General features: G+C 40.7%; 1 protein-coding gene and 1 long non-coding RNA gene across 13 annotated transcripts in view; one reads left to right on the plus strand and one right to left on the minus strand.

Annotated features, from left to right (window-relative positions):
- Cacnb2 (calcium channel, voltage-dependent, beta 2 subunit) overlaps positions 1 to 21,038 on the plus strand; it is a 384,951-nt gene that overhangs the window by 121,789 nt on the left and 242,124 nt on the right. Inside the window, exon 1 of one of the 9 annotated variants that reach the window (XM_006497320.2) lies at positions 13,607 to 14,114. The exons of 7 other annotated variants lie outside the window; for them this stretch is intronic. In XM_006497320.2, the coding sequence (XP_006497383.1) occupies positions 14,067 to 14,114 (48 nt within the window). In that variant the 5' untranslated portion in view covers positions 13,607 to 14,066. Of the gene's footprint in view, positions 1 to 13,606; positions 14,115 to 21,038 lie in introns of those variants that run through there. One more of the 9 variants, XM_011238946.3, reaches the window with a different exon arrangement.
- Positions 13,083 to 21,038, minus strand: part of Gm13269 — a 28,291-nt gene continuing 20,335 nt past the window's right edge. For 2 of the 4 annotated variants that reach the window (XR_374014.3, XR_001783234.2), the window contains exons 2-4: positions 20,303 to 20,430; positions 13,963 to 15,010; positions 13,083 to 13,840 (exon numbers count right to left, since the gene is read on the minus strand). This is a non-coding gene — a long non-coding RNA (predicted gene 13269). The remainder of the gene's footprint in view (positions 13,841 to 13,962; positions 15,011 to 20,302; positions 20,431 to 21,038) is intronic. The other 2 variants (XR_001783237.2, XR_001783236.2) reach the window with 1 other exon arrangement.

Raw genomic sequence — 21,038 nt, forward strand, 5'->3', positions numbered from 1 at the left:
CAGTAAAAAGCTAAGGGTGGTGCTATGCACCTGTAGTCCTAATGATTGAGTGGCTAAGGCAGTAGGATTCCTGGGGCTTGCTGGCCATCTAGTTTAGCCAAATTGGTGAGCTGCAGGTTTAATGGGAGACCCTGACTCAAGAAAACCAAGGTAGAGAACAATTGCAGAAGACACCCAATATTGACTTCTGTCTTTCATAAACACAGCAGAGAAGGTGGAAGAGGAGAAGGAAAAGAGAAGTGAGAAAAAGAGAGAAGAAGCAGAGGAGGGGATATGACAAATAACAAAGATAGAAGTGGCTTGATAAAAATCCTGCTTGGAATCCTAAAGTGAGACAGAATGATCAGAAAAAGACAAGGAGCAGACTAGAGCTAACCCACCCATGAAGGCATATCAAATTTTTCCATCAAACTGAACCACAATTATGGATAGAAATGGGCAGAGATGAAGAAATGTGAAAGTAACCATCCTTTATACTTACCCCAAGGCTTTTTTTCCCTCTGTTGTTTCTAATCCTCTGAGCTCATCAACTTATCTCACCTCTTGCTCCATGTCCTCAGGAGGTACCACCATCATCTTTGACTTAGTTCCAACATTGTTGTTTCCTAGCTGCTCTATGCTTTCCCTTCAGCCATCTTTCACCCAGCTGCAACCTTACCACCAACCTGTATGTTAAATGTTGTCTGTCTGGCCCTGCCTATGTCTGTCTGAATGAACCATCCCATTGCTCTTACTACAAAGATAAAAGTCCTATCAGAGGCCATGACATGGTTACCACCTCCCTTTTAAACCCACTTTTGTCTGTCTCCCTCTCTTTCTTGATCCTCTGGCTACTTAAATAGTATCATCCCTTCCTCTACAGAGGTATTTGTAGATGCTTCTACCTGTGCTCAATCCCCTCCCCTCCCCTCATTTCAATCTTAACTCCTTCCCACTTGGAAACCTTAGCTCAAAGAGCACGTCCCCAATGCCACAGTCTCCGACCCACAGAGACAAGAATAACATGGACACCAAGGCGGATTTACACAGCAGCTTCTTTACTTGTGGCTTTTTCTCTTACAGCTCTCTTCCCCAGCAGCTTCTTCTTCCTCCATCCTTCTTGCAGCAAGCGCTATTCTCCTATCTCATGGCAACTGACCTCATCTCTCTCCATACCATCTCATCCAATCAGAAATCACATATGCGAGCAGAACTTAGGAAATTAGTCTGAACAGGTTAGAGGGTGCGCCAGAGAACCGGACAGCTTCTGGGACGGGCAGAAGCACAGAGCCGCTGAGTCAGCACCCTTGGCAGGCCGCAGACAGCCGGCCACCATCCGGACCAGAGGACAGGTGTCCGCCTGGCTTGGGAGGCGGCCTCAGCCTCAGCAGCAGCGGTCGCCACCTGGGTTCCGGGACTCAGCAGAACCTAGGAAATTAGTCTGAACAGGTTAGAGGGTGTACCAGAGAACCGGACAGCTTCTGGGACAGGCGGAAGCACAGAGCCGCTGAGGCAGCACCCTTGGCGGGCCGCAGACAGCCGGCCACCGTCCAGACCAGAGGACAGGTGTCCACCTGGCTTGGGAGGCGGCCTCAGCCTCAGCAGCAGCGGTCGCCACCTGGGTTCCGGGACTCAGCAGAACCTAGGAAATTAGTCTGAACAGGTTAGAGGGTGCGCCAGAGAACCGGACAGCTTCTGGGACAGGCAGAAGCACAGAGCCGCTGAGGCAGCACCCTTGGCGGGCCGCAGACAGCCGGCCACCGTCCAGACCAGAGGACAGGTGTCCGCCTGGCTCGGGAGGCGGCCTCAGCCTCAGGAGCAGCAGTCGCCATCTTGGTTCCAGGACTCCCGGGAACTTAAGAATTTAGTCTGCACAGGTGAGAGTCTGCACCACAGAAGCTGACAGCTTCTGGGAACTGCCAAAGCAACACAGCTTCTGAGAGAGGCCCTGTTTTGGGCCTTCTTCTTCGACCAGGAGGAGGTCCAAAAACAAGATATCTGCGCACCTTCCCTGTAAGAGAGCTTGCCAGCAGAGAGTGCTCTGAGCACTGAAACTCAGAGGAGAGAATCTGTCTCCCAGGTCTGCTGATAGACGGTAACAGAATCACCAGAAGAACAATCTCTAAACAGAGTCAGCTATAACTACTAACTCCAGAGATTACCAGATGGCGAAAGGTAAACGTAGGAATCCTACTAACAGGAACCAAGACCACTCACCATCATCAGAACCCAGCACTCCCACTTCGCCCAGTCCAGGGCACCCCAACACACCTGAAAACCTAGACCTAGATTTAAAAGCATATCTCATGATGATGGTAGAGGACATCAAGAAGGACTTTAATAAATCACTTAAAGAAATACAGGAGAACACTGCTAAAGAGTTACAAGTCCTTAAAGAAAAACAGGAAAACACAATCAAACAGGTAGAAGTCCTTACAGAAAAAGAGGAAAAAACATACAAACAGGTGATGGAAATGAACAAAACCATACTAGACCTAAAAAGGGAAGTAGAAACAATAAAGAAAACTCAAAGTGAGGCAACACTGGAGATAGAAACCCTAGGAAAGAAATCTGGAATCATAGATTTGAACATCAGCAACAGAATACAAGAGATGGAAGAGAGAATCTCAGGTGCAGAAGATTCCATAGAGAACATCGGCACAACAATCAAAGAAAATGGAAAATGCAAAAAGATCCTAACTCAAAATATCCAGGAAATCCAGGACACAATGAGAAGACCAAACCTACGGATAATAGGAGTGGATGAGAATGAAGATTTTCAACTCAAAGGACCAGCAAACATCTTCAACAAAATTATTGAAGAAAACTTCCCAAATATAAAGAAAGAGATACCTATGAACATACAAGAAGCCTACAGAACTCCAAATAGACTGGACCAGAAAAGAAATTCCTCCCGACACATAATAATCAGAACAACAAATGCACTAAATAAAGATAGAATACTAAAAGCAGTAAGGGAAAAAGGTCAAGTAACATACAAAGGCAAGCCTATCAGAATTACACCAGATTTTTCACCAGAGACTATGAAAGCCAGAAGAGCCTGGACAGATGTTATACAGACACTAAGAGAACACAAATTCCAGCCCAGGCTACTATACCCAGCCAAACTCTCAATTACCATAGATGGAGAAACCAAAGTATTCCACGACAAAACCAAATTCACACATTATCTCTCCACGAATCCAGCCCTTCAAAGGTTAATAACAGAAAAAAACCAATACAAGAACGGGAACAATGCCCTAGAAAAAACAAGAAGGTAATCCCTCAACAAACCTAAAAGAAGACAGCCACAAGAACAGAATGCCAACTTTAACAACAAAAATAACAGGAAACAACACTTACTTTTCCTTAATATCTCTTAACATCAATGGTCTCAACTCCCCAATAAAAAGACATAGACTAACCAACTGGCTACACAAACAAGACCCAACATTTTGCTGTTTACAGGAGACACATCTCAGAGAAAAAGATAGACACTACCTCAGAATAAAAGGCTGGAAAACAATTTTCCAAGCAAATGGTATGAAGAAACAAGCTGGAGTAGCCATCCTAATATCTGATAAGATTGACTTCCAACCCAAAGTCATCAAAAAAGACAAGGAGGGGCACTTCGTTCTCATCAAAGGTAAAATCCTCCAAGAGGAACTCTCAATTCTGAATATCTATGCTCCAAATACAAGGGCAGCCACATTCATTAAAGAAACTTTAGTAAAGCTCAAAGCACACATTGCACCTCACACAATAATAGTGGGAGACTTCAACACACCACTTTCACCAATGGACAGATCATGGAAACAGAAACTAAACAGGGACACACTGAAACTAACAGAAGTGATGAAACAAATGGATCTGACAGATATCTACAGAACATTTTATCCTAAAACAAAAGGATATACCTTCTTCTCAACACCTCATGGTACCTTCTCCAAAATTGACCACATAATAGGTCACAAAACAGGCCTCAACAGATTCAAAAATATTGAAATTGTCCCACGTATCCTATCAGATCACCATGCACTAAGGCTGATCTTCAATAACAAAAAAAATAACAGAAAGCCAACACTCACATGGAAACTGAACAACACTCTTCTCAATGATACCTTGGTCAAGGAAGGAATAAAGAAAGAAATTAAAGACTTTTTAGAGTTTAATGAAAATGAAGCCACAACGTACCCAAACCTTTGGGACACAATGAAAGCATTTCTAAGAGGGAAACTCATAGCTCTGAGTGCCTCCATGAAGAAACGGGAGAGAGCACATACTAGCAGCTTGACAACACATCTAAAAGCTCTAGAAAAAAAGGAAGCAAATTCACCCAAGAGGAGTAGACGGCAGGAAATAATCAAACTCAGGGGTGAAATCAACCAAGTGGAAACAAGAAGAACTATTCAAAGAATTAACCAAACGAGGAGTTGGTTCTTTGAGAAAATCAACAAGATAGATAAACCCTTAGCTAGACTCACTAGAGGGCACAGAGACAAAATCCTAATTAACAAAATCAGAACTGAAAAGGGAGACATAACAACAGATCCTGAAGAAATCCAAAACACCATCAGATCCTTCTACAAAAGGCTATACTCAACAAAACTGGAAAACCTGGACGAAATGGACAAATTTCTGGACATATACCAGGTACCAAAGTTGAATCAGGATCAAGTTGACCTTCTAAACAGTCCCATATCCCCTAAAGAAATAGAAGCAGTTATAAATAGTCTCCCAGCCAAAAAAAGCCCAGGACCAGACGGGTTTAGTGCAGAGTTCTATCAGACCTTCAAAGAAGATCTAATTCCAGTTCTGCACAAACTTTTTCACAAGATAGAAGTAGAAAGTACTCTACCCAACTCATTTTATGAAGCCACTATTACTCTGATACCTAAACCACAGAAAGATCCAACAAAGATAGAGAACTTCAGACCAATTTCTCTTATGAATATCGATGCAAAAATCCTCAATAAAATTCTCGCTAACCGAATCCAAGAACACATTAAAGCAATCATCCATCCTGACCAAGTAGGTTTTATTCCAGGGATGCAGGGATGGTTTAATATACGAAAATTCATCAATGTAATCCACTATATAAACAAACTCAAAGACAAAAACCACATGATCATCTCGTTAGATGCAGAAAAAGCATTTGACAAGATCCAACACCCATTCATGATAAAAGTTCTGGAAAGATCAGGAATTCAAGGCCCATACCTAAACATGATAAAAGCAATCTACAGCAAACCAGGAGCCAACATCAAAGTAAATGGAGAGAAGCTGGACGCAATCCCACTAAAATCAGGGACTAGACAAGGCTGCCCACTTTCTCCCTACCTTTTCAACATAGTACTTGAAGTATTAGCCAGAGCAATTAGACAACAAAAGGAGATCAAGGGGATACAAATTGGAAAGGAGGAAGTCAAAATATCACTTTTTGCAGATGATATGATAGTATATATAAGTGACCCTAAAAATTCCACCAGAGAACTCCTAAACCTGATAAACAGCTTTGGTGAAGTAGCTGGATATAAAATTAACTCAAACAAGTCAATGGCCTTTCTCTACACAAAGAATAAACAGGCTGAGAAAGAAATTAGGGAAACAACACCCTTCTCAATAGTCACAAATAATATAAAATATCTCGGAGTGACTCTAACTAAGGAAGTGAAAGATCTGTATGATAAAAACTTCAAGTCTCTGAAGAAAGAAATTAAAGAAGATCTCAGAAGATGGAAAGATCTCCCATGCTCATGGATTGGCAGGATCAACATTGTAAAAATGGCTATCTTGCCAAAGGCAATCTACAGATTCAATGCAATCCCCATCAAAATTCCAACTCAATTCTTCAACGAATTAGAAGGAGCAATTTGCAAATTCATCTGGAATAACAAAAAACCTAGGATAGCAAAAACTCTTCTCAAGGATAAAAGAACCTCTGGTGGAATCACCATGCCTGACCTAAAGCTTTACTACAGAGCAATTGTGGTAAAAACTGCATGGTACTGGTATAGAGACAGACAAGTAGACCAATGGAATAGAATTGAAGACCCAGAAATGAACCCACACACCTATGGTCACTTGATCTTTGACAAGGGAGCTAAAACCATCCAGTGGAAGAAAGACAGCATTTTCAACAATTGGTGCTGGCACAACTGGTTGTTATCATGTAGAAGAATGTGAATCGATCCATACTTATCTCCTTGTACTAAGGTCAAATCTAAATGGATCAAAGAACTTCACATAAAACCAGAGACACTGAAACTTATAGAGGAGAAAGTGGGGAAAAGCCTTGAAGATATGGGCACAGGGGAAAAATTCCTGAACAGAACAGCAATGGCTTGTGCTGTAAGATCGAGAATTGACAAATGGGACCTAATGAAACTCCAAAGTTTCTGCAAGGCAAAAGACACCATCAATAAGACAAAGAGACCACCAATAGATTGGGAAAGGATCTTTACCTATCCTAAATCAGATAGGGGACTAATATCCAACATATATAAAGAACTCAAGAAGGTGGACTTCAGAAAATCAAATCACCCCATTAAAAAATGGGGCTCAGAACTGAACAAAGAATTCTCACCTGAGGAATACCGAATGGCAGAGAAGCACCTGAAAAAATGTTCAACATCCTTAATCATCAGGGAAATGCAAATCAAAACAACCCTGAGATTCCACCTCACACCAGTCAGAATGTCTAAGATCAAAAATTCATGTGACAGCAGATGCTGGCGAGGATGTGGAGAAAGAGGAACACTCCTCCATTGTTGGTGGGATTGCAGGCTTGTACAACCACTCTGGAAATCCGTCTGGCGGTTCCTCAGAAAATTGGACATAGTACTACCGGAGGATCCAGCAATACCTCTCCTGGGCATATATCCAGAAGATGCCCCAACTGGTAAGAAGGACACATGCTCCACTATGTTCATAGCAGCCTTATTTATAATAGCCAGAAGCTGGAAGGAACCCAGATGCCCCTCAACAGAGGAATGGATACAGAAAATGTGGTACATCTACACAATGGAGTACTACTCAGCTATTAAAAAGAATGAATTTATGAAATTCCTAGCCAAATGGATGGACCTGGAGGGCATCATCCTGAGTGAGGTAACACATTCACAAAGGAACTCACACCATATGTACTCACTGATAAGTGGATATTAGCCCAAAACCTAGGATACCCAAGATATAAGATACAATTTGCTAAACACATGAAACTCAAGAAAAATGAAGACTGAAGTGTGGACACTATGCCCCTCCTTAGAAGTGGGAACAAAACACCCTTGGAAGGAGTTACAGAGACAAAGTTTGGAGCTGAGATGAAAGGATGGACTATGTAGAGACTGCCTTATCCAGGGATCCACCCCATAATCAGCATCCAAACGCTGACACCATTGCATACACTAGCAAGATTTTATCGAAAGGACCCAGATGTAGCTGTCTCTTGTGAGACTATGCCGGGGCCTAGCAAACACAGAAGTGGATGCCCACAGTCAGCTAATGGATGGATCACAGGGCTCCCAATGGAGGAGCTAGAGAAAGTACCCAAGGAGCTAAAGGGATCTGCAACCCTATAGGTGGATCAACATTATGAACTAACCAGTACCCCAGAGCTCTTGACTCTAGCTGCATATATATCAAAAGATGGCCTAGTCGGCCATCACTGGACAGAGAGGCCCATTGGACACACAAACTTTATATGCCCCAGTACAGGGGAACGCCAGGGCCAAAAAGGGGGAGTGGGCGGGTAGGGGAGTGGGGGTGGGTGGGTATGGGGGACTTTTGGTATAGCATTGGAAATGTAAATGAGCTAAATACCTAATAAAAAATGGAAAGAAAAAAAAAAAAAAGAAATCACATATGCTCCAAGCACGATCTCAGGTCTGTGACCAATAGGCTGACAGATCCGGATCACAAGGAATACGCATGCTTTTTCACTGCGCATACTCAGGCAAGGCAGTAAACATGTGGGGTTCACGGGGCCTGGCAATGGGCCAGAGTGCCATCTTGGCCCATGCGGCTGCACCTGCTTCCCGCACCCCAAAATGCCTTTTCTTCCTTTAGTAATTTTAACTGTCTACCTGCTCTAATTTTTTCAACTAATATTCTACTTTATAAAAAATGTGTGTGTGCTTGTGTGTGTGTGGATATAGATACAAGTGGTTCCCTGTATCTTGACCTCCCTATATTTAAAAATCTTGGGTATTATATTTCCTCTCTTGTGACCAGTACCTACAGATTCGTGTGCATGCCCAACAGCACTCAGGTGATATGCAGGTGATATCTACTTAACAGACAGATGCCGGTAATTGTTGTTCTTGTTGTTGGTTTTAATGTTGCTGTTTCTTTTGGGTGGTGGTTATTGGTGATGGTGTTATTGTTTTTCATTTATGGAAAGCAGGGGAGTGAGGTTTTCTTTTGTTTGTTTTTTGTTTGTTTGTTTTTGGTTTTTTTTGGTGTACTTAGGAATCCTGTGAGCTGAATGTGTATAGCTGTAACACTGGACTATGATAAGTGGGTATGAAATGAGTACCAAGGCTCATTGAGGCTGGAGACTGGCTTTGTGAAACCTCAGCCACTGAGAGAGCTGTAACACCAAAAGTCACTCCTGATAAGGGATCTCTGTTCTACTCTAGAAAGTATCTCAAGGTTGTGGTGATGTTGGGACATTTTTAAATTAAACTTGTTATTAGTTGATTATAAAATTATGTATGACAAGCCGGGTGTGGTGGCGCATGCCTTTAATCCCAGAGGCAGGCGGATTTCTGAGTTCAAGGCCAGCCCGGTCTACAAAGTGAGCTCCAGGACAGCCAGGGCTATACAGAGAAACCATGTCTCGAAAAAACAAAACAAAACAAAACAAAACAAAACAAAACAAAACAAAACAAAAACCAAAATTATGTATGACATGTAAAATGATGTATAAAATCATAGAAGCTGGTGCTGGCAAGATACCTTAAGAGGTCAAGTTGATTACTATCATGCTGGATGACCTAAGTTCCATGCCCAGGATCCACATGTTGGAAGGTCAGATGTGAGTCCTATAAGATGTCCTCTGACTACTGCACATGGTCTGTGGCATATGCACAAAATAAGTAAATGTAACAAGTGCATGGACATGTATACATGTTATACTGGCAGATCTTTTGAAACATGTGTATCTTATATAATAATTGAATTAGGTTAAATTTATCTATCTCCTTGAATATTTTTCATTTGTTTTGGGTAAAAATATCCAAAGTGCTACATTTTAAAAATATGCTATAATAGTTATCTGTAATCACCATGTTGTGCAATAGCCTGCTGGAGTCTCTGTGTGTGCATATGTGTGGCATATGCATGCTTAAACAGATGTGTGTATGGATGTTCTTACCAGTGTATGCTCATAAAAGCTAACACATGCATGTGTATGCTGAGACCAAAGGTCAACAATAGATATATTTCTCCATCTTTTCCATTATATTTGGGCGAAACAGGGGGTCTCACTTAACTGAGTGCTCATGAGTTTGGCTAGACAACAAGCCTCTAGGATCCCCTCCTCCCCCTTTGCTTCTGCTGATCATACACTATGGTGAGAGTGGGCATCACCATGGCAACACATGATGTGAGAGGTAAGAATCCAAACTCAGGTGTTCATGCCATCTCCCAGTCTTCCATGACAGGACTTCTTGCTCCTCTGAATAGCTAACACCATGGTGTGCAATCTCCCCTTTTGCTCCCTCTCTCTTACCTGCTGGGAGATCACCTTTTACAGCTGGCTTAATTTCTCTAGTGTCATTCATCTGAGCAAATACACCATCTCAATTGCTGTGTGCTTTCTCTCTTGACACTAGGCCTAACACACAACATGAAGAACAAACTTCCATTGACGTCATAGATCTTCATAATGACTTCAATCACTCTTTCTTTGTTATCATGTTACAATACTTTAATGTAAAGATACCATATATTATTACAAAATACCTCACTGAACCATTCATTAGCTTTGTGGTGAGTTCCATAAATCACAATTTATTTGATTAACTTCATTTGATTTGATTACTTAGTAGCTGCACACTAATTGCCAGTATGTAAGCTCAGCAGTTTCAGATTTCTTACTGGAGAATCTGTTTCTGTTTTGGGAGAAGAGTTCAGTATTTTTAGATCAAATCATCTAACGATGATTATTTTTCCTACTTGCTAATAAAAATAGGCAGTTATTTTCACATTTACCAGATCGAGTCATTCTCCTGCTCTGCTGGATAAAATCTGACTGAACTCTGTTGTGGAACTGGGTACCTCTCCCTGTTTCACCTTTCTGCCCCATAAGTTCCTACCTTTCTATACACTCCTTGGATACTATGAATTAATTATTCACTCTAACACTAACACCCAGAGGTATTTGTAAAATACGGGTTTCATTTTTTTAACTGGGGTAAAAATAGGAGTAGCTTAGATAATGTGGGAGCATGTTTCTCTTTATAATGCCATACCATGACAAGCCACTTCCAACAGATACAGCAGCTCCCAGTGAGAGACTGGAAACCTACTGCTGTGTCCCTGGAATGTGGGGAAGGCTTTCCTGTGTTGCTATAGCACTACATCTACCTTAGAGCAGCATGGGAGAGAAGAGTACAAGGTGAAGGCAAGGTCCAGTCCCTCTAAGGACATCCGTGGTATTGATACTTGACATTTTTGCTTCTTTCTCATTGGCCAGAAGCTAGTCACATGTACCGCCCCAGCCCCCAACCCCCAACCCCCAGTTGCTAGGCAAGCTGGACTATTTGCCTTAGTACAGGTTCTCTATGTTTATTCTGGTTACTATGGATGAAATGATACATAAATAAATAACAAAGACTCAAGTGTGAATTTATGTCTTCTTGTCATTTTCTGTGCTCAATGCTCAGACTGTACACAAAAGGGTAGTCTGAATTTCTGGGAAGATGAAGTTTAGTTTGAAGACTTTGGACCAGGTGTGGTGATGTATACCTGTAACTCTAGCACTTGGGAGGTAGAGACTGAAGGATTAGGGGTGCAATGGCATCCTTGTCTGTGTAGTGCATGATAAATCTGAAGATATCCTGTGTGGTGTGAAACCCTTTTTCAAAAAAGCCCAGGAGCTGGAAAGGTACATAAACGTGCACACACACAGAACAATCCAAGACAGGAAATAGAAATACAAATCTCGAAGCATTAGGTGTATCTGTGTTGTCTTATAAGTATGTAGACCACTCACATTTTTCCTTGTATATTTTACATAAGCAGATGTAGCGTGTATCTAGTCTGCATGTACATTTTTGTGCTGCATTTACTGCCTAGTTACCCAGAATTCTTCCTCTACTTATTGCCCATTGGCTGCAGCACTGCCTGTCTTGTAAAAGGAGCCCGCATATCCCTGCCTTTACAGAGCCTTGAGTGTACCTGGGAGGGATAGATAGGGACTGTTTGCTGGGCGGTCCCATTTCTCCTTGTCACTTTGTTCTCTTCCCTCTGCTATGATGTAAGATCTAGAGCCTGTTTTCAGTATGGTGGCACCTGCCTTATGTCAACCCTTATAGAAAGATGGTGGCATGGACTCCCTATAGAAAGGAGAAAAAAAAAAAGGGGAGTAACAGATGAAATGTACTTATTATTTCCTATTCACAGCAAGTTAACCCAGAACCAAGAAGATAGAAGGTACCCAGCAAATGTTTGCAGAACCCACTTAGAGCGCTCGGCATTCTTTCTTGGGTTCTTGAATGGCAGTGTGGGTGTAATCTCTAATGAACTGGGGAATCTCTCACATATTGTGTTTAAAAATACTATACTTAATAAAAAGTGAAGTGAATTCTGAACTCAAGGAGAGATGACTTTCTACCAATGTTCTCATCTTACTCTAACTTTGACTTTTTAAATTTTTTTGACATTTTTATTCTTTGTTTTTATGAAATGTGAGACAGGGGGACTTTTTAAAAGCCCTTGATCCTTCCCACCTCCCTAACCAACACTCTCTCTCTCTCTCTCTCTCTCTCTCTCTCTCTCTCTCTCTCTCTGTCTCTCTCTCTCTCTTATAGTTGGGGGAAGGGAAAGAAAATGATCAAATTATACAAAAATTTTATTTAAAAACCTAGACTTTGTGTTTATTAGATTACTATATTTCTTATTAAAGTTTCTGCAAAATAATCAAATTGAAATCCTGTGTACTAGGAGTGTATCCTGTATAGTCCAAAAAATGTCAACCTTCTTTAGAAGACACAATTCAAAAGTTAATTCCCGGTTTAATTTAGAAATGTGTCTGACTTAATCAAAGCTCTACATCAGTGGTTCTCAACCTGTGACCCCTTTGGGGGGGGGGTGATGTCAAACTACCCTTTCACAGAGGTTGCATATCAGATATCCAGCATAACAGATATTTATACTATGATTCATAACAGTAGCAAAATTACAATTATGAAGTAACAACTAAATAATTTTAGGGTTCAGAGTTACCACAACATGAGAAGAGCTGTTTTAAAGGGTGGCAGGGTTGAGAACCACCTTTTTATATAGTCATATTTTTCCCTTTGATACTTTAAAACCTGTAGTATGCAATAACGCCGTAGAATTTGAGGACTGTGTTAAATCCAGGCTATTAATTATACTACTGCTATATTACCAAGCACTAAGGGTCTCAGTTCCTCTGCCAGTCATATAAGAAGTCTGAATTAAAGCAGAGACACCTTCCAGTTCTCAGTCATGCCTAAGATGAATAACAGCAACACAGGGGCCAGTTAACCAGGCTCTAAAGAAAACATGAACAAAAGATTGGGAGTTAGTCTAATTTTCCACAGGCCTAAGGAGCATGACAATGGTTGTTGATCTTAGACTATGTTGGGAAGTTAATTAATGTACCTTTTAAAGTAATATGGAGTGACTTGGGTGTGGGAGCAAACTTGGGTCAATATGTGTGGTGTACTAAAAGGTTATATATGAATCATTGCTTATTAGAATGGTTGATATCATCCAAATTAATAGCTAAATCCCCAATGCCTAAATGATTCATCTTTCATGGTGTGGCATGTACAAGGCCTCAGATGAAGAGAGTAAAGATCTGCTCTCTGCCAGAAAGCTGTGTCCTTGGGGGAAAGGGATAAAGAATAGTTTACATGGAGTATTGACCTATAAGCACTCAGACTTACGGAGCATTCGGCTTAGTGTGTTAAAATCATAGATGATATATTATTTAACCAATTAATTAGGTCTGACTCTGATCACATTTGCCTGCCAGATCTGTGCTTATTTAACATGCTTCAATGTAGAAAATGAGTCTTTGGCAAGCAGAAAGAAAAACTGTGGAGCCGCAGTGGCTGAGTGAGTCAGGTCCTAAGGCTACTCCAACAATCTTCCTTAAAATTCCTGTGAAATACATACTGCAGGACAATGCATCTCACAGTGTAGAGGGTGGCTCTGGAGTCCTAAGAACCCACAGTGAATTAAAGTCTAGACTCACTCATTTGTCAGTGGAAGGGGAGGAGGGAGAAAGAGCAAATCAGATATGCCCACAATGTTACCGAGGTACCAGTGAATCAAGGATGCTCTCGCCAGGCTGTGCGTAGTGAGGAGGGCGATGTAACAGCCAAACAGCGGCAGGAGCGTTGTTCTCAGAAACAGTCACATAAACAGCAGCCAGAGTAGGCCGCCTCCTTCTGAAGCGGCAGACTGCAGCCTGATGAAATGCAAGGCTCTGAGGTTTGAAAAATCTCTGGGGTTGAGCATGGCTACTGTAAAAGCCTCGCTCAGAAACCCTGATGATTTGAACAGGCAAAACTCCGTGTTAGCAATAGCTTCTTCAGGAAGAGAAATGCTACCTTTTCTAGATTTCTGCTAGTAGGCAGCCCCCTGAAAGAAGATCTCAAATTACCTGTAAGAAAAAATTTAAAAGGCAGTCAGAGAGAACAAAGTTTTGGCATGCCTGCAAAAACAGCAATGTGTAAAACCTACCTAGAAACAGCAGCTAAGTGTTGATTTGCCCATGACTCTTACCTGGGAGTGGAAGGTGGGAAGAAATGGACAGTGGCCGTGACGAGAAGCCGAGGCACGGTGCCGCTTGGTGAAGCCACGCTCTGACTGCGTTCTGCCACCTCTTCATGCAGTGCTGCGGGCTGGTACATCGCCGGCGAGTACGGGTGTCCTATGTAAGTTTCTATTGCTGTACAGTTGTAGCTGGGAGCTGAAAATGTAACTTGTGTCCGTCTGGTTCGTGCTGCTGCTTTTGGGTGCTTTAATCCCCGTGCTGAACCAAACAGAAAATCAATCATTTGTGCCATGAGTTGTCAAGGCACCTGAGGGCTACAATACTCTGAGGTCTTTCTGGAGATGTTTCTGTGTGTTTATCTTTTGTTCTTGGTTACTTTAATAAGGTTGGAAATAACTTGTAGAGGAACTGGTTTGATGTGTGTATGTGTGTGTGCGGGGGGGGGGGGGGGAAGGGGGGGTAATCTATTGTCTCAGATATCAGTATCAGTTCAAACCAGTTGATACACTCTTTTGCTTGGAGTTTTCATATTTGAATCCTGGCATGAGAAAGGAAATTATTTTCTAGAAATGAATTGCTATGGAGTTTGTCAAATTACAGACAGCCACAGTAGCTAATGTGAAATCCTGTTTTGAAGAGCTTCAGAAAAAATAATAGTAGATGATAATCATTTGATGGATGACACAGCTGTTGCAATACCGCCAGCCTTTTCAACGGCTTTATCATCCCCTGTTTCTCTGAAACAGCCCTTATTTTATGGACCTGCTGTGTTTTTTTTTTTTTTTTGCAAAATGGCTGTCTGAGTATTAAATTCTAAAAGGCAGGCTCTTACAAATACTGAAGTAGCACTGTTGGAGAAGGTTGGATGTTAATTGAAATACACTGCACTGCTATGCAAGCAGAAAGGCTTGGAGGAAGCCCTGGCTTTATTTTCATACGCCGCCGCCGTCTGTGTGCAGTCGCTTTATTTTCAGGGAAGGCTGTGAAAGAGAGCAGGCGATTTATGCAGGCTGGCCAGACCGCAGTGCTGAATGGCTTCACACTGCCTTGAGATTCCTGGATGCAAAACAAATGGAAAATTGACAATGAACACTAATCAATTCTTAAGGGTGTCACTAAGGAAATCTGTGACCTTGGGAATTTGGCCAGTAGATGAGATTCATCTGAGACCTCAGGACAAACAAGGTCAAAATCTGCTACATTCTCAAGCATAAAGTTGAAGATCGGGGCTAGGAGGGACAACAGGATCATTGCATTCCTATAAGATTTGGAAAGATCTCCCATTATTAAATAAATAGATAAGAGATCTAAAAGCTCCCTTAATTGAACCGGCTTTAAAATTGTTATGTACTCTGTGTTGTTTGTGTTTTGAATGCAACAGCTGACAGACAGGTCAGGAGTAAATGTAGTTGTGAGGTAGCCAGACAAGATTTTTTTAAGGATGACATCTGCAGAGATGGATGGTTTTTCCCATAGGAAAATTCATTGATTTTTAAATAAGATTTGGAAACAGGTGCCACAAACTTTTTTAGTGTGTAAAACTGCCTAAAAATGAAAATCTTAAAATAATGTCGTTAAAAATGCCTGTTTTCATGATTAATGAGGACTCTGACTTGTGTGGCTTTCTGTCTTTCTGTTTGTCTTCTCTATTGGGAATTAGAAGAAATCTATTCCATTTGCCTAGTTTGTCAGGGGTTTCTGAAATATACTCTCAAGACTATGATTTATATTTGGCTTGTTTCTGCCCCTTGTAAATACGCATGAAAATACATAAAAAGAACAGACACTACAATCTGTTTTTGTTATTTTGGTTTCATTTGTTTGTTTGTTTGTTTGGAGTCATGAATAAAAAGTACGACACTTGTTTCTTTATAATTATCAAACTTTTTACCCTGTACTTTGAGTAAGGACCCATAACAATATATAGCATATGTATGTTTTAAAGACATTGGAAACCCATATACCTTGGTCTAGTGTATGATTTTTTTTTTTAGAATATTTTGTGGCTATCATGCCAGTATTAAATTCAAGCATATATATATATATATATATATATATATATATATATGCATATGAGTTAGATATCTATTATATATAATTATATATATTTGTGTGTAAAACACTGTAAATTAAAAGCATGTAAATAAAATGTCATATGTGTGCAGTTACCCATTGCATGACTGCATTTCACCCAGTGACAGATTGCATGTATCATAGAGGTCTAGGCACATTAGGATGCATGGTGGTTTACACATCTTAGTTTGTACTGGTATACCCTATGGCATTTGTACAGCTACAGGATTGATTGGGGATGTGTCCTCAGATAGGATATCCATTGTTAAGTTGGGTGTGTGTGTGTGTGAGTGTATGGGTGTGTCTTTCTTCAATCTTCTGGGAGTTTTTTTTTTTTTTTTCCTCTTTTTTAACCATTTTCTTTTTAGGATGACAGCTTTGTTAAAGGTTCCTCCCACTCTAACCTTGTCTTTTAGAAAGAACAGTAACATTATGTGGGCAGCAAAGAAAGTTTTATACACGTGCCACCATCCTTCATTTCTAGCATTTTACCTTTCATAGCCGCTAATTTTATTTAGCTCTCTTTCCTCTCCTGTTCAACATTGGCTTGATATACCCAGAACCTGTGCTGTGCACAATGAGTGCCGTCTATGGGATAGAAGCCCTGTTTTTCTCTAGAAGACTCAGTACATAAGTCTCTAATTTGACATTATCATTTATTTTGGGAGCTTAGTCCTCATTATTTTGTTTCTACGTAAAAGTAATTTTTTTGATCTGACTTATACCTTACAGGCAATTCCCATATTTATCTAAATTGCCTTGCTGATTTATTAAATGATATGAAAAGCTGTCAATGGAATAACTTATTAATTCAAACATAGAGAGCTCTAATGTGAACTTGGAAAACATTGACATTTACATCCTTTGGAAGAAGGGCTCAATTGCCATTCTAAGTGTTTAGTTGGGGTTCGGATGGCTTTCCAGGATCATAAGTTCCATATTTGTGAATTTCACAGCAGGATCAAAAGTCTTTGAAAGAGGTTATGTGTGTGTTGAACATACACAGTTCTCTCGTTACTCTTTTACAGTCCAGCATAATAACTACCAACATTGTATTGTATTGCTACATGTTGATCATCTAGATGTGATTTAAGTGTGTAAGAAAATGGGCACAGGTTATATTCAAGTTTCATCCCATTTTATATACGGGACAAACTTCCATCAATATTGATACCCACAGGTGCTGTGGATACTAGGCAAAGGTTATACAGATTGAATGTACCTTGTTGGAAATGCTTAGGAGTAGACTTTTTTTTTTTTATATTCTTAAGTTTTTTAGGTTTTCGAACATTTCTATACATTTTTTCCTGAATAAACATAGTTAATCTGAAATTCTGAAATGCTTCAAAATCTAGATTCAAAATAAAGAGACGGGTAATGGGCAAATCAAACACATAGGAGAGCTGATGCTAAAATTTCAAGTTGCTTACGTTAAGAAATGTGGCCAGCACTCAAGTCAAGAGACCATGCACCAGGGTTAGAGAGATGGCTCAGCAGTCAAGAATGTGTACTGCTCTTCCAGAAGACCCGAGTTTGGTTCTCAGCACCCAGGTCAGGCAGGTCAAAACCACCTGCATCTCCAGCTCCTGGAATCTGATGGTCTTCTGGTCTCTTCAGGCACCTGCACTCACAGGTGCATATAAGCACACATATGAAAGTTTGTTTGTTTGTTTTAAAGAAACCACTCATTGTCAATACCTCTAATATGCCTTTTTTTCACTATTGCCCACTCCACTAGTGGACCCGTTTACTTGACTTTGGCACTATAGTCCATTTTTCCTATATCAGAATCCTCTACAAATGAACTCATATAGAATAGTTCTTCCTCTCATCTACCTGTGTCACTTGTCCTTCGTTTATAAGACAGATCTCTGTGGTTATAGTTCTATTCTTATTATTGTGACTCTATAGTAATCCATTGTGGGCTAAACCATGATTTCACTAGTGAATTTGCTGTTGCTAAGCATGTGGGTAGCTTCCAATTTGAATTACGGTAAACAACGGTTTTAAACGATTGTGATAGGTTAATGTTAGTTCTTTTGGATTTCTCTCTTTTTTTGTATTTTTTATTGGATACTTTATGTATTTACATTTCAAATATTGTCCCTTTTCCAGGTTTCCCCTCCTGAACCCCCCTCTCTTATCTCCCTCCTCCTGCTTCTATGAGAATGCTCCCTCTCCCACCTACCCACTCCTCCCTCACAGCCTTGGCATTCCCCTACACTGGGGAATCAGGCTTTCACAGGACCAAAGGCTTCTCCTATTGATGCCAGACAATGCCATCCTCTACTACATATGAGGCTGGAGCCATGGTTCCCTCCATGTGTACTCATTGGTTGGTGTTCTAGTCCCTGGGAGCTCTGGGGGGGTGTTCTGGTTGGTTAATATTGTTGTTCTTCATATGGGGTTGCAAACCCCTTCAGCTACTTAAGTCCTTTCTCTAACTCCTTCATTGGGGACCCCATGCTAAGACCAATGGTTGATTGCAAGCATCCATCTCTGTATTTGCCAGGCTCTGGCAGAGCCTTCTCAGGAGACAGCTATAACAGGCCCTGTCAGCAAACACTTCTTGGCATCTGCAATACTATCTGGGTTTGGGTTTGTATATGTGATGGATCCCCAGGTGGGGCAGTCTCTGGATGGTCTTTCCTTCAGTCTCTGCTCCACACTTTGTCCCCATATTTCCTTTAGCCAGGAGCCTTTCTGGGTTAAGAATTTGGAGATGAGCAGGTGGCCCATCCTCCAACCAGGGACCTCTGGATATGGTCTCTTCAGGTTCTCCCTCCCCTCTGTTGGACATTTCATCTAATCTCATCCCTGTTGGGTCCTGGGGGCCTCTTGGTTTCCTGGTATCTTGAACTTTCTGGTGGCTATTCCCAGTTCCCCATCCCCCAAAGATTCAAATCAGAGGTTACAGGATACCTATCTTCATCTTCAGTAGGTACTGGTAAACAGCTTTCCAAAACATTCAGCCAATGCATGCTCCTCCTACTTGGCAGGACTCTACAAGAATTGGCCAGTTTATAAGTGAAAGTATCCTCTGAAGGTTTTCCTTTGCATTTCCTAAGTGACAAATAAAGTCAAGGCTTTGAGCATTTGGCTGTCCTTTGTGCAGTACTTGTTGAAGTCTCTGGCTTCTTTTCTTTTAGATTATCTGTCTTTTGAGGCAATTTTGTGGGTAAAAGAACTAATAAAGAAAGCACCAACCGGTGATTAGCATATAACACTAGTGGCTATAAAGAAAATTCCTTAGACTGTGGAGTTAGACTTGGCACAATCTGGGATTTTGATGAGATCATTTATTTACAATGTCATACCAGAGAGTTCTCTTTTCTTTTGAGCCTGATAGTTGTCCTATATAATAAGAACCACTGTAGAACATTGAATATTTGAAATGTAATAAAACAATTTGTCAGCACCTCTGCACCAAACACTATTTAGTTGATTTTAAAAATCTTGCAACCCCAGGATAGGACCCAGGAGCCATAACTATAAGAGAGTAGCTGAGAATGCAGTGAAGACAGTGCTGGGTGATTGTTCTTGACTTGGTTGCAGTCTATGAATATTGGTTATTACTAATAGTCTCAAAAAGCCTTGCTAAAGGAGGCGGCAAACTCATCCATACATTATGAATCTCTGGATAGGTGATATTTTTGTTGGGCTCTATTAATTTCTTTTTTTAATTTTTGGAGCATTTAGCTGAGATCATGTGTCACTTTGGTGAACTTAGTAGGACTTAGTCACTCAGATCTTCATCTACAATTTAATGTGCTTGCCCCAAGCACAGTCTTTTAGAGTTAACAGTTTTTGCCTACTGTTCATGTCATGTTCGAGAATGGATAACGAAAACATGGACTATCCTCACACATGTAGCTGTACTCAGCTGTAAAGGAAAATGAAGTTCGCAGGAAATGGATGGCTCTGGAAGGCATGATACTACGTGAGATGACCCAGACTCAGGACAAAATTTGCATGCTCTCCCATAGGCCACTCATAACTTTTCATGTTTGTATGTATAAGAATAAGGCTGTGTGAGAGTGAATTTAGACTACAGAACTGATTAGGAGACCAAGAGAGGAGAAAAAGAGGGGTTTGAGGTTAGTGGGGATGCCTGAGACAAGAAATAAAGGTTAATCAGGGACCAAGAAATGGACAGAAGGGAAAGCAATGGGGGAGAAAGGAAAATACAAAAAAGCCAATTGTGTTTGGAAAGTTCTTAGTATGCTCATAAGAATTTGTAAGATAACTTCAAAGTTAGGCAAGATAAAGAATTACCATGTCTCAGGAAAGAAGCCAACATGGTGAGCTGCATTGCTGAAGGGCTCAGGATCTGGTGGTCGGCTGATTCAGAGTGAGTCATTCACTATGGGCGTGGTTTTCTTCATCTTGCTTGGAAGGTGTTCCTATGTTTAAATAATTGGATTATCATCAAATTTAATTAACATGAAATTTTTATAATGCTCTGGAGCATAAAAATCAATGCCAATTGAACTTGAGAAGGGCTGGTTAGCAGGGATTGTAGGTCACGTCCAGATTGGAATTTTTCACTCAAGACTCAAGACTCATGTTTTTCTCCAGATGGGATGAATATAGGGAGATCCTAAGGTGTTCTTAAGGATGGTATATGACTTTTAAGACCCACCTTTTAAATCAAGATACCACCAAGCTGTATGACTTCAGTTCAGTACCCAGATCCCACATGGTGAAGGGGAGAACCAATTCTACACATTGTTCTCTGACCTCCATACAAGCACTGAGACACACGTCCCACACACACATAGCACACACACACACACACACACACACACTATATATATATATATATATATACACACACACACATATATACACATTATATATGTGTACATATATATGTATATATATATGTATATATGTATATGTATAGTAATAAAGTAATAAAGATTTAAATCAGATTTATATATCAAAGATTGCAGACTTTCTAGATTTGAGACATGAGTTGTAGTAATTCTATCTCTATTAAAATCTTTCA

The sequence above is a fragment of the Mus musculus genome, chromosome 2 (assembly GCF_000001635.26).
Source record: "Mus musculus strain C57BL/6J chromosome 2, GRCm38.p6 C57BL/6J".
NCBI lineage: Eukaryota > Metazoa > Chordata > Mammalia > Rodentia > Muridae > Mus > Mus musculus.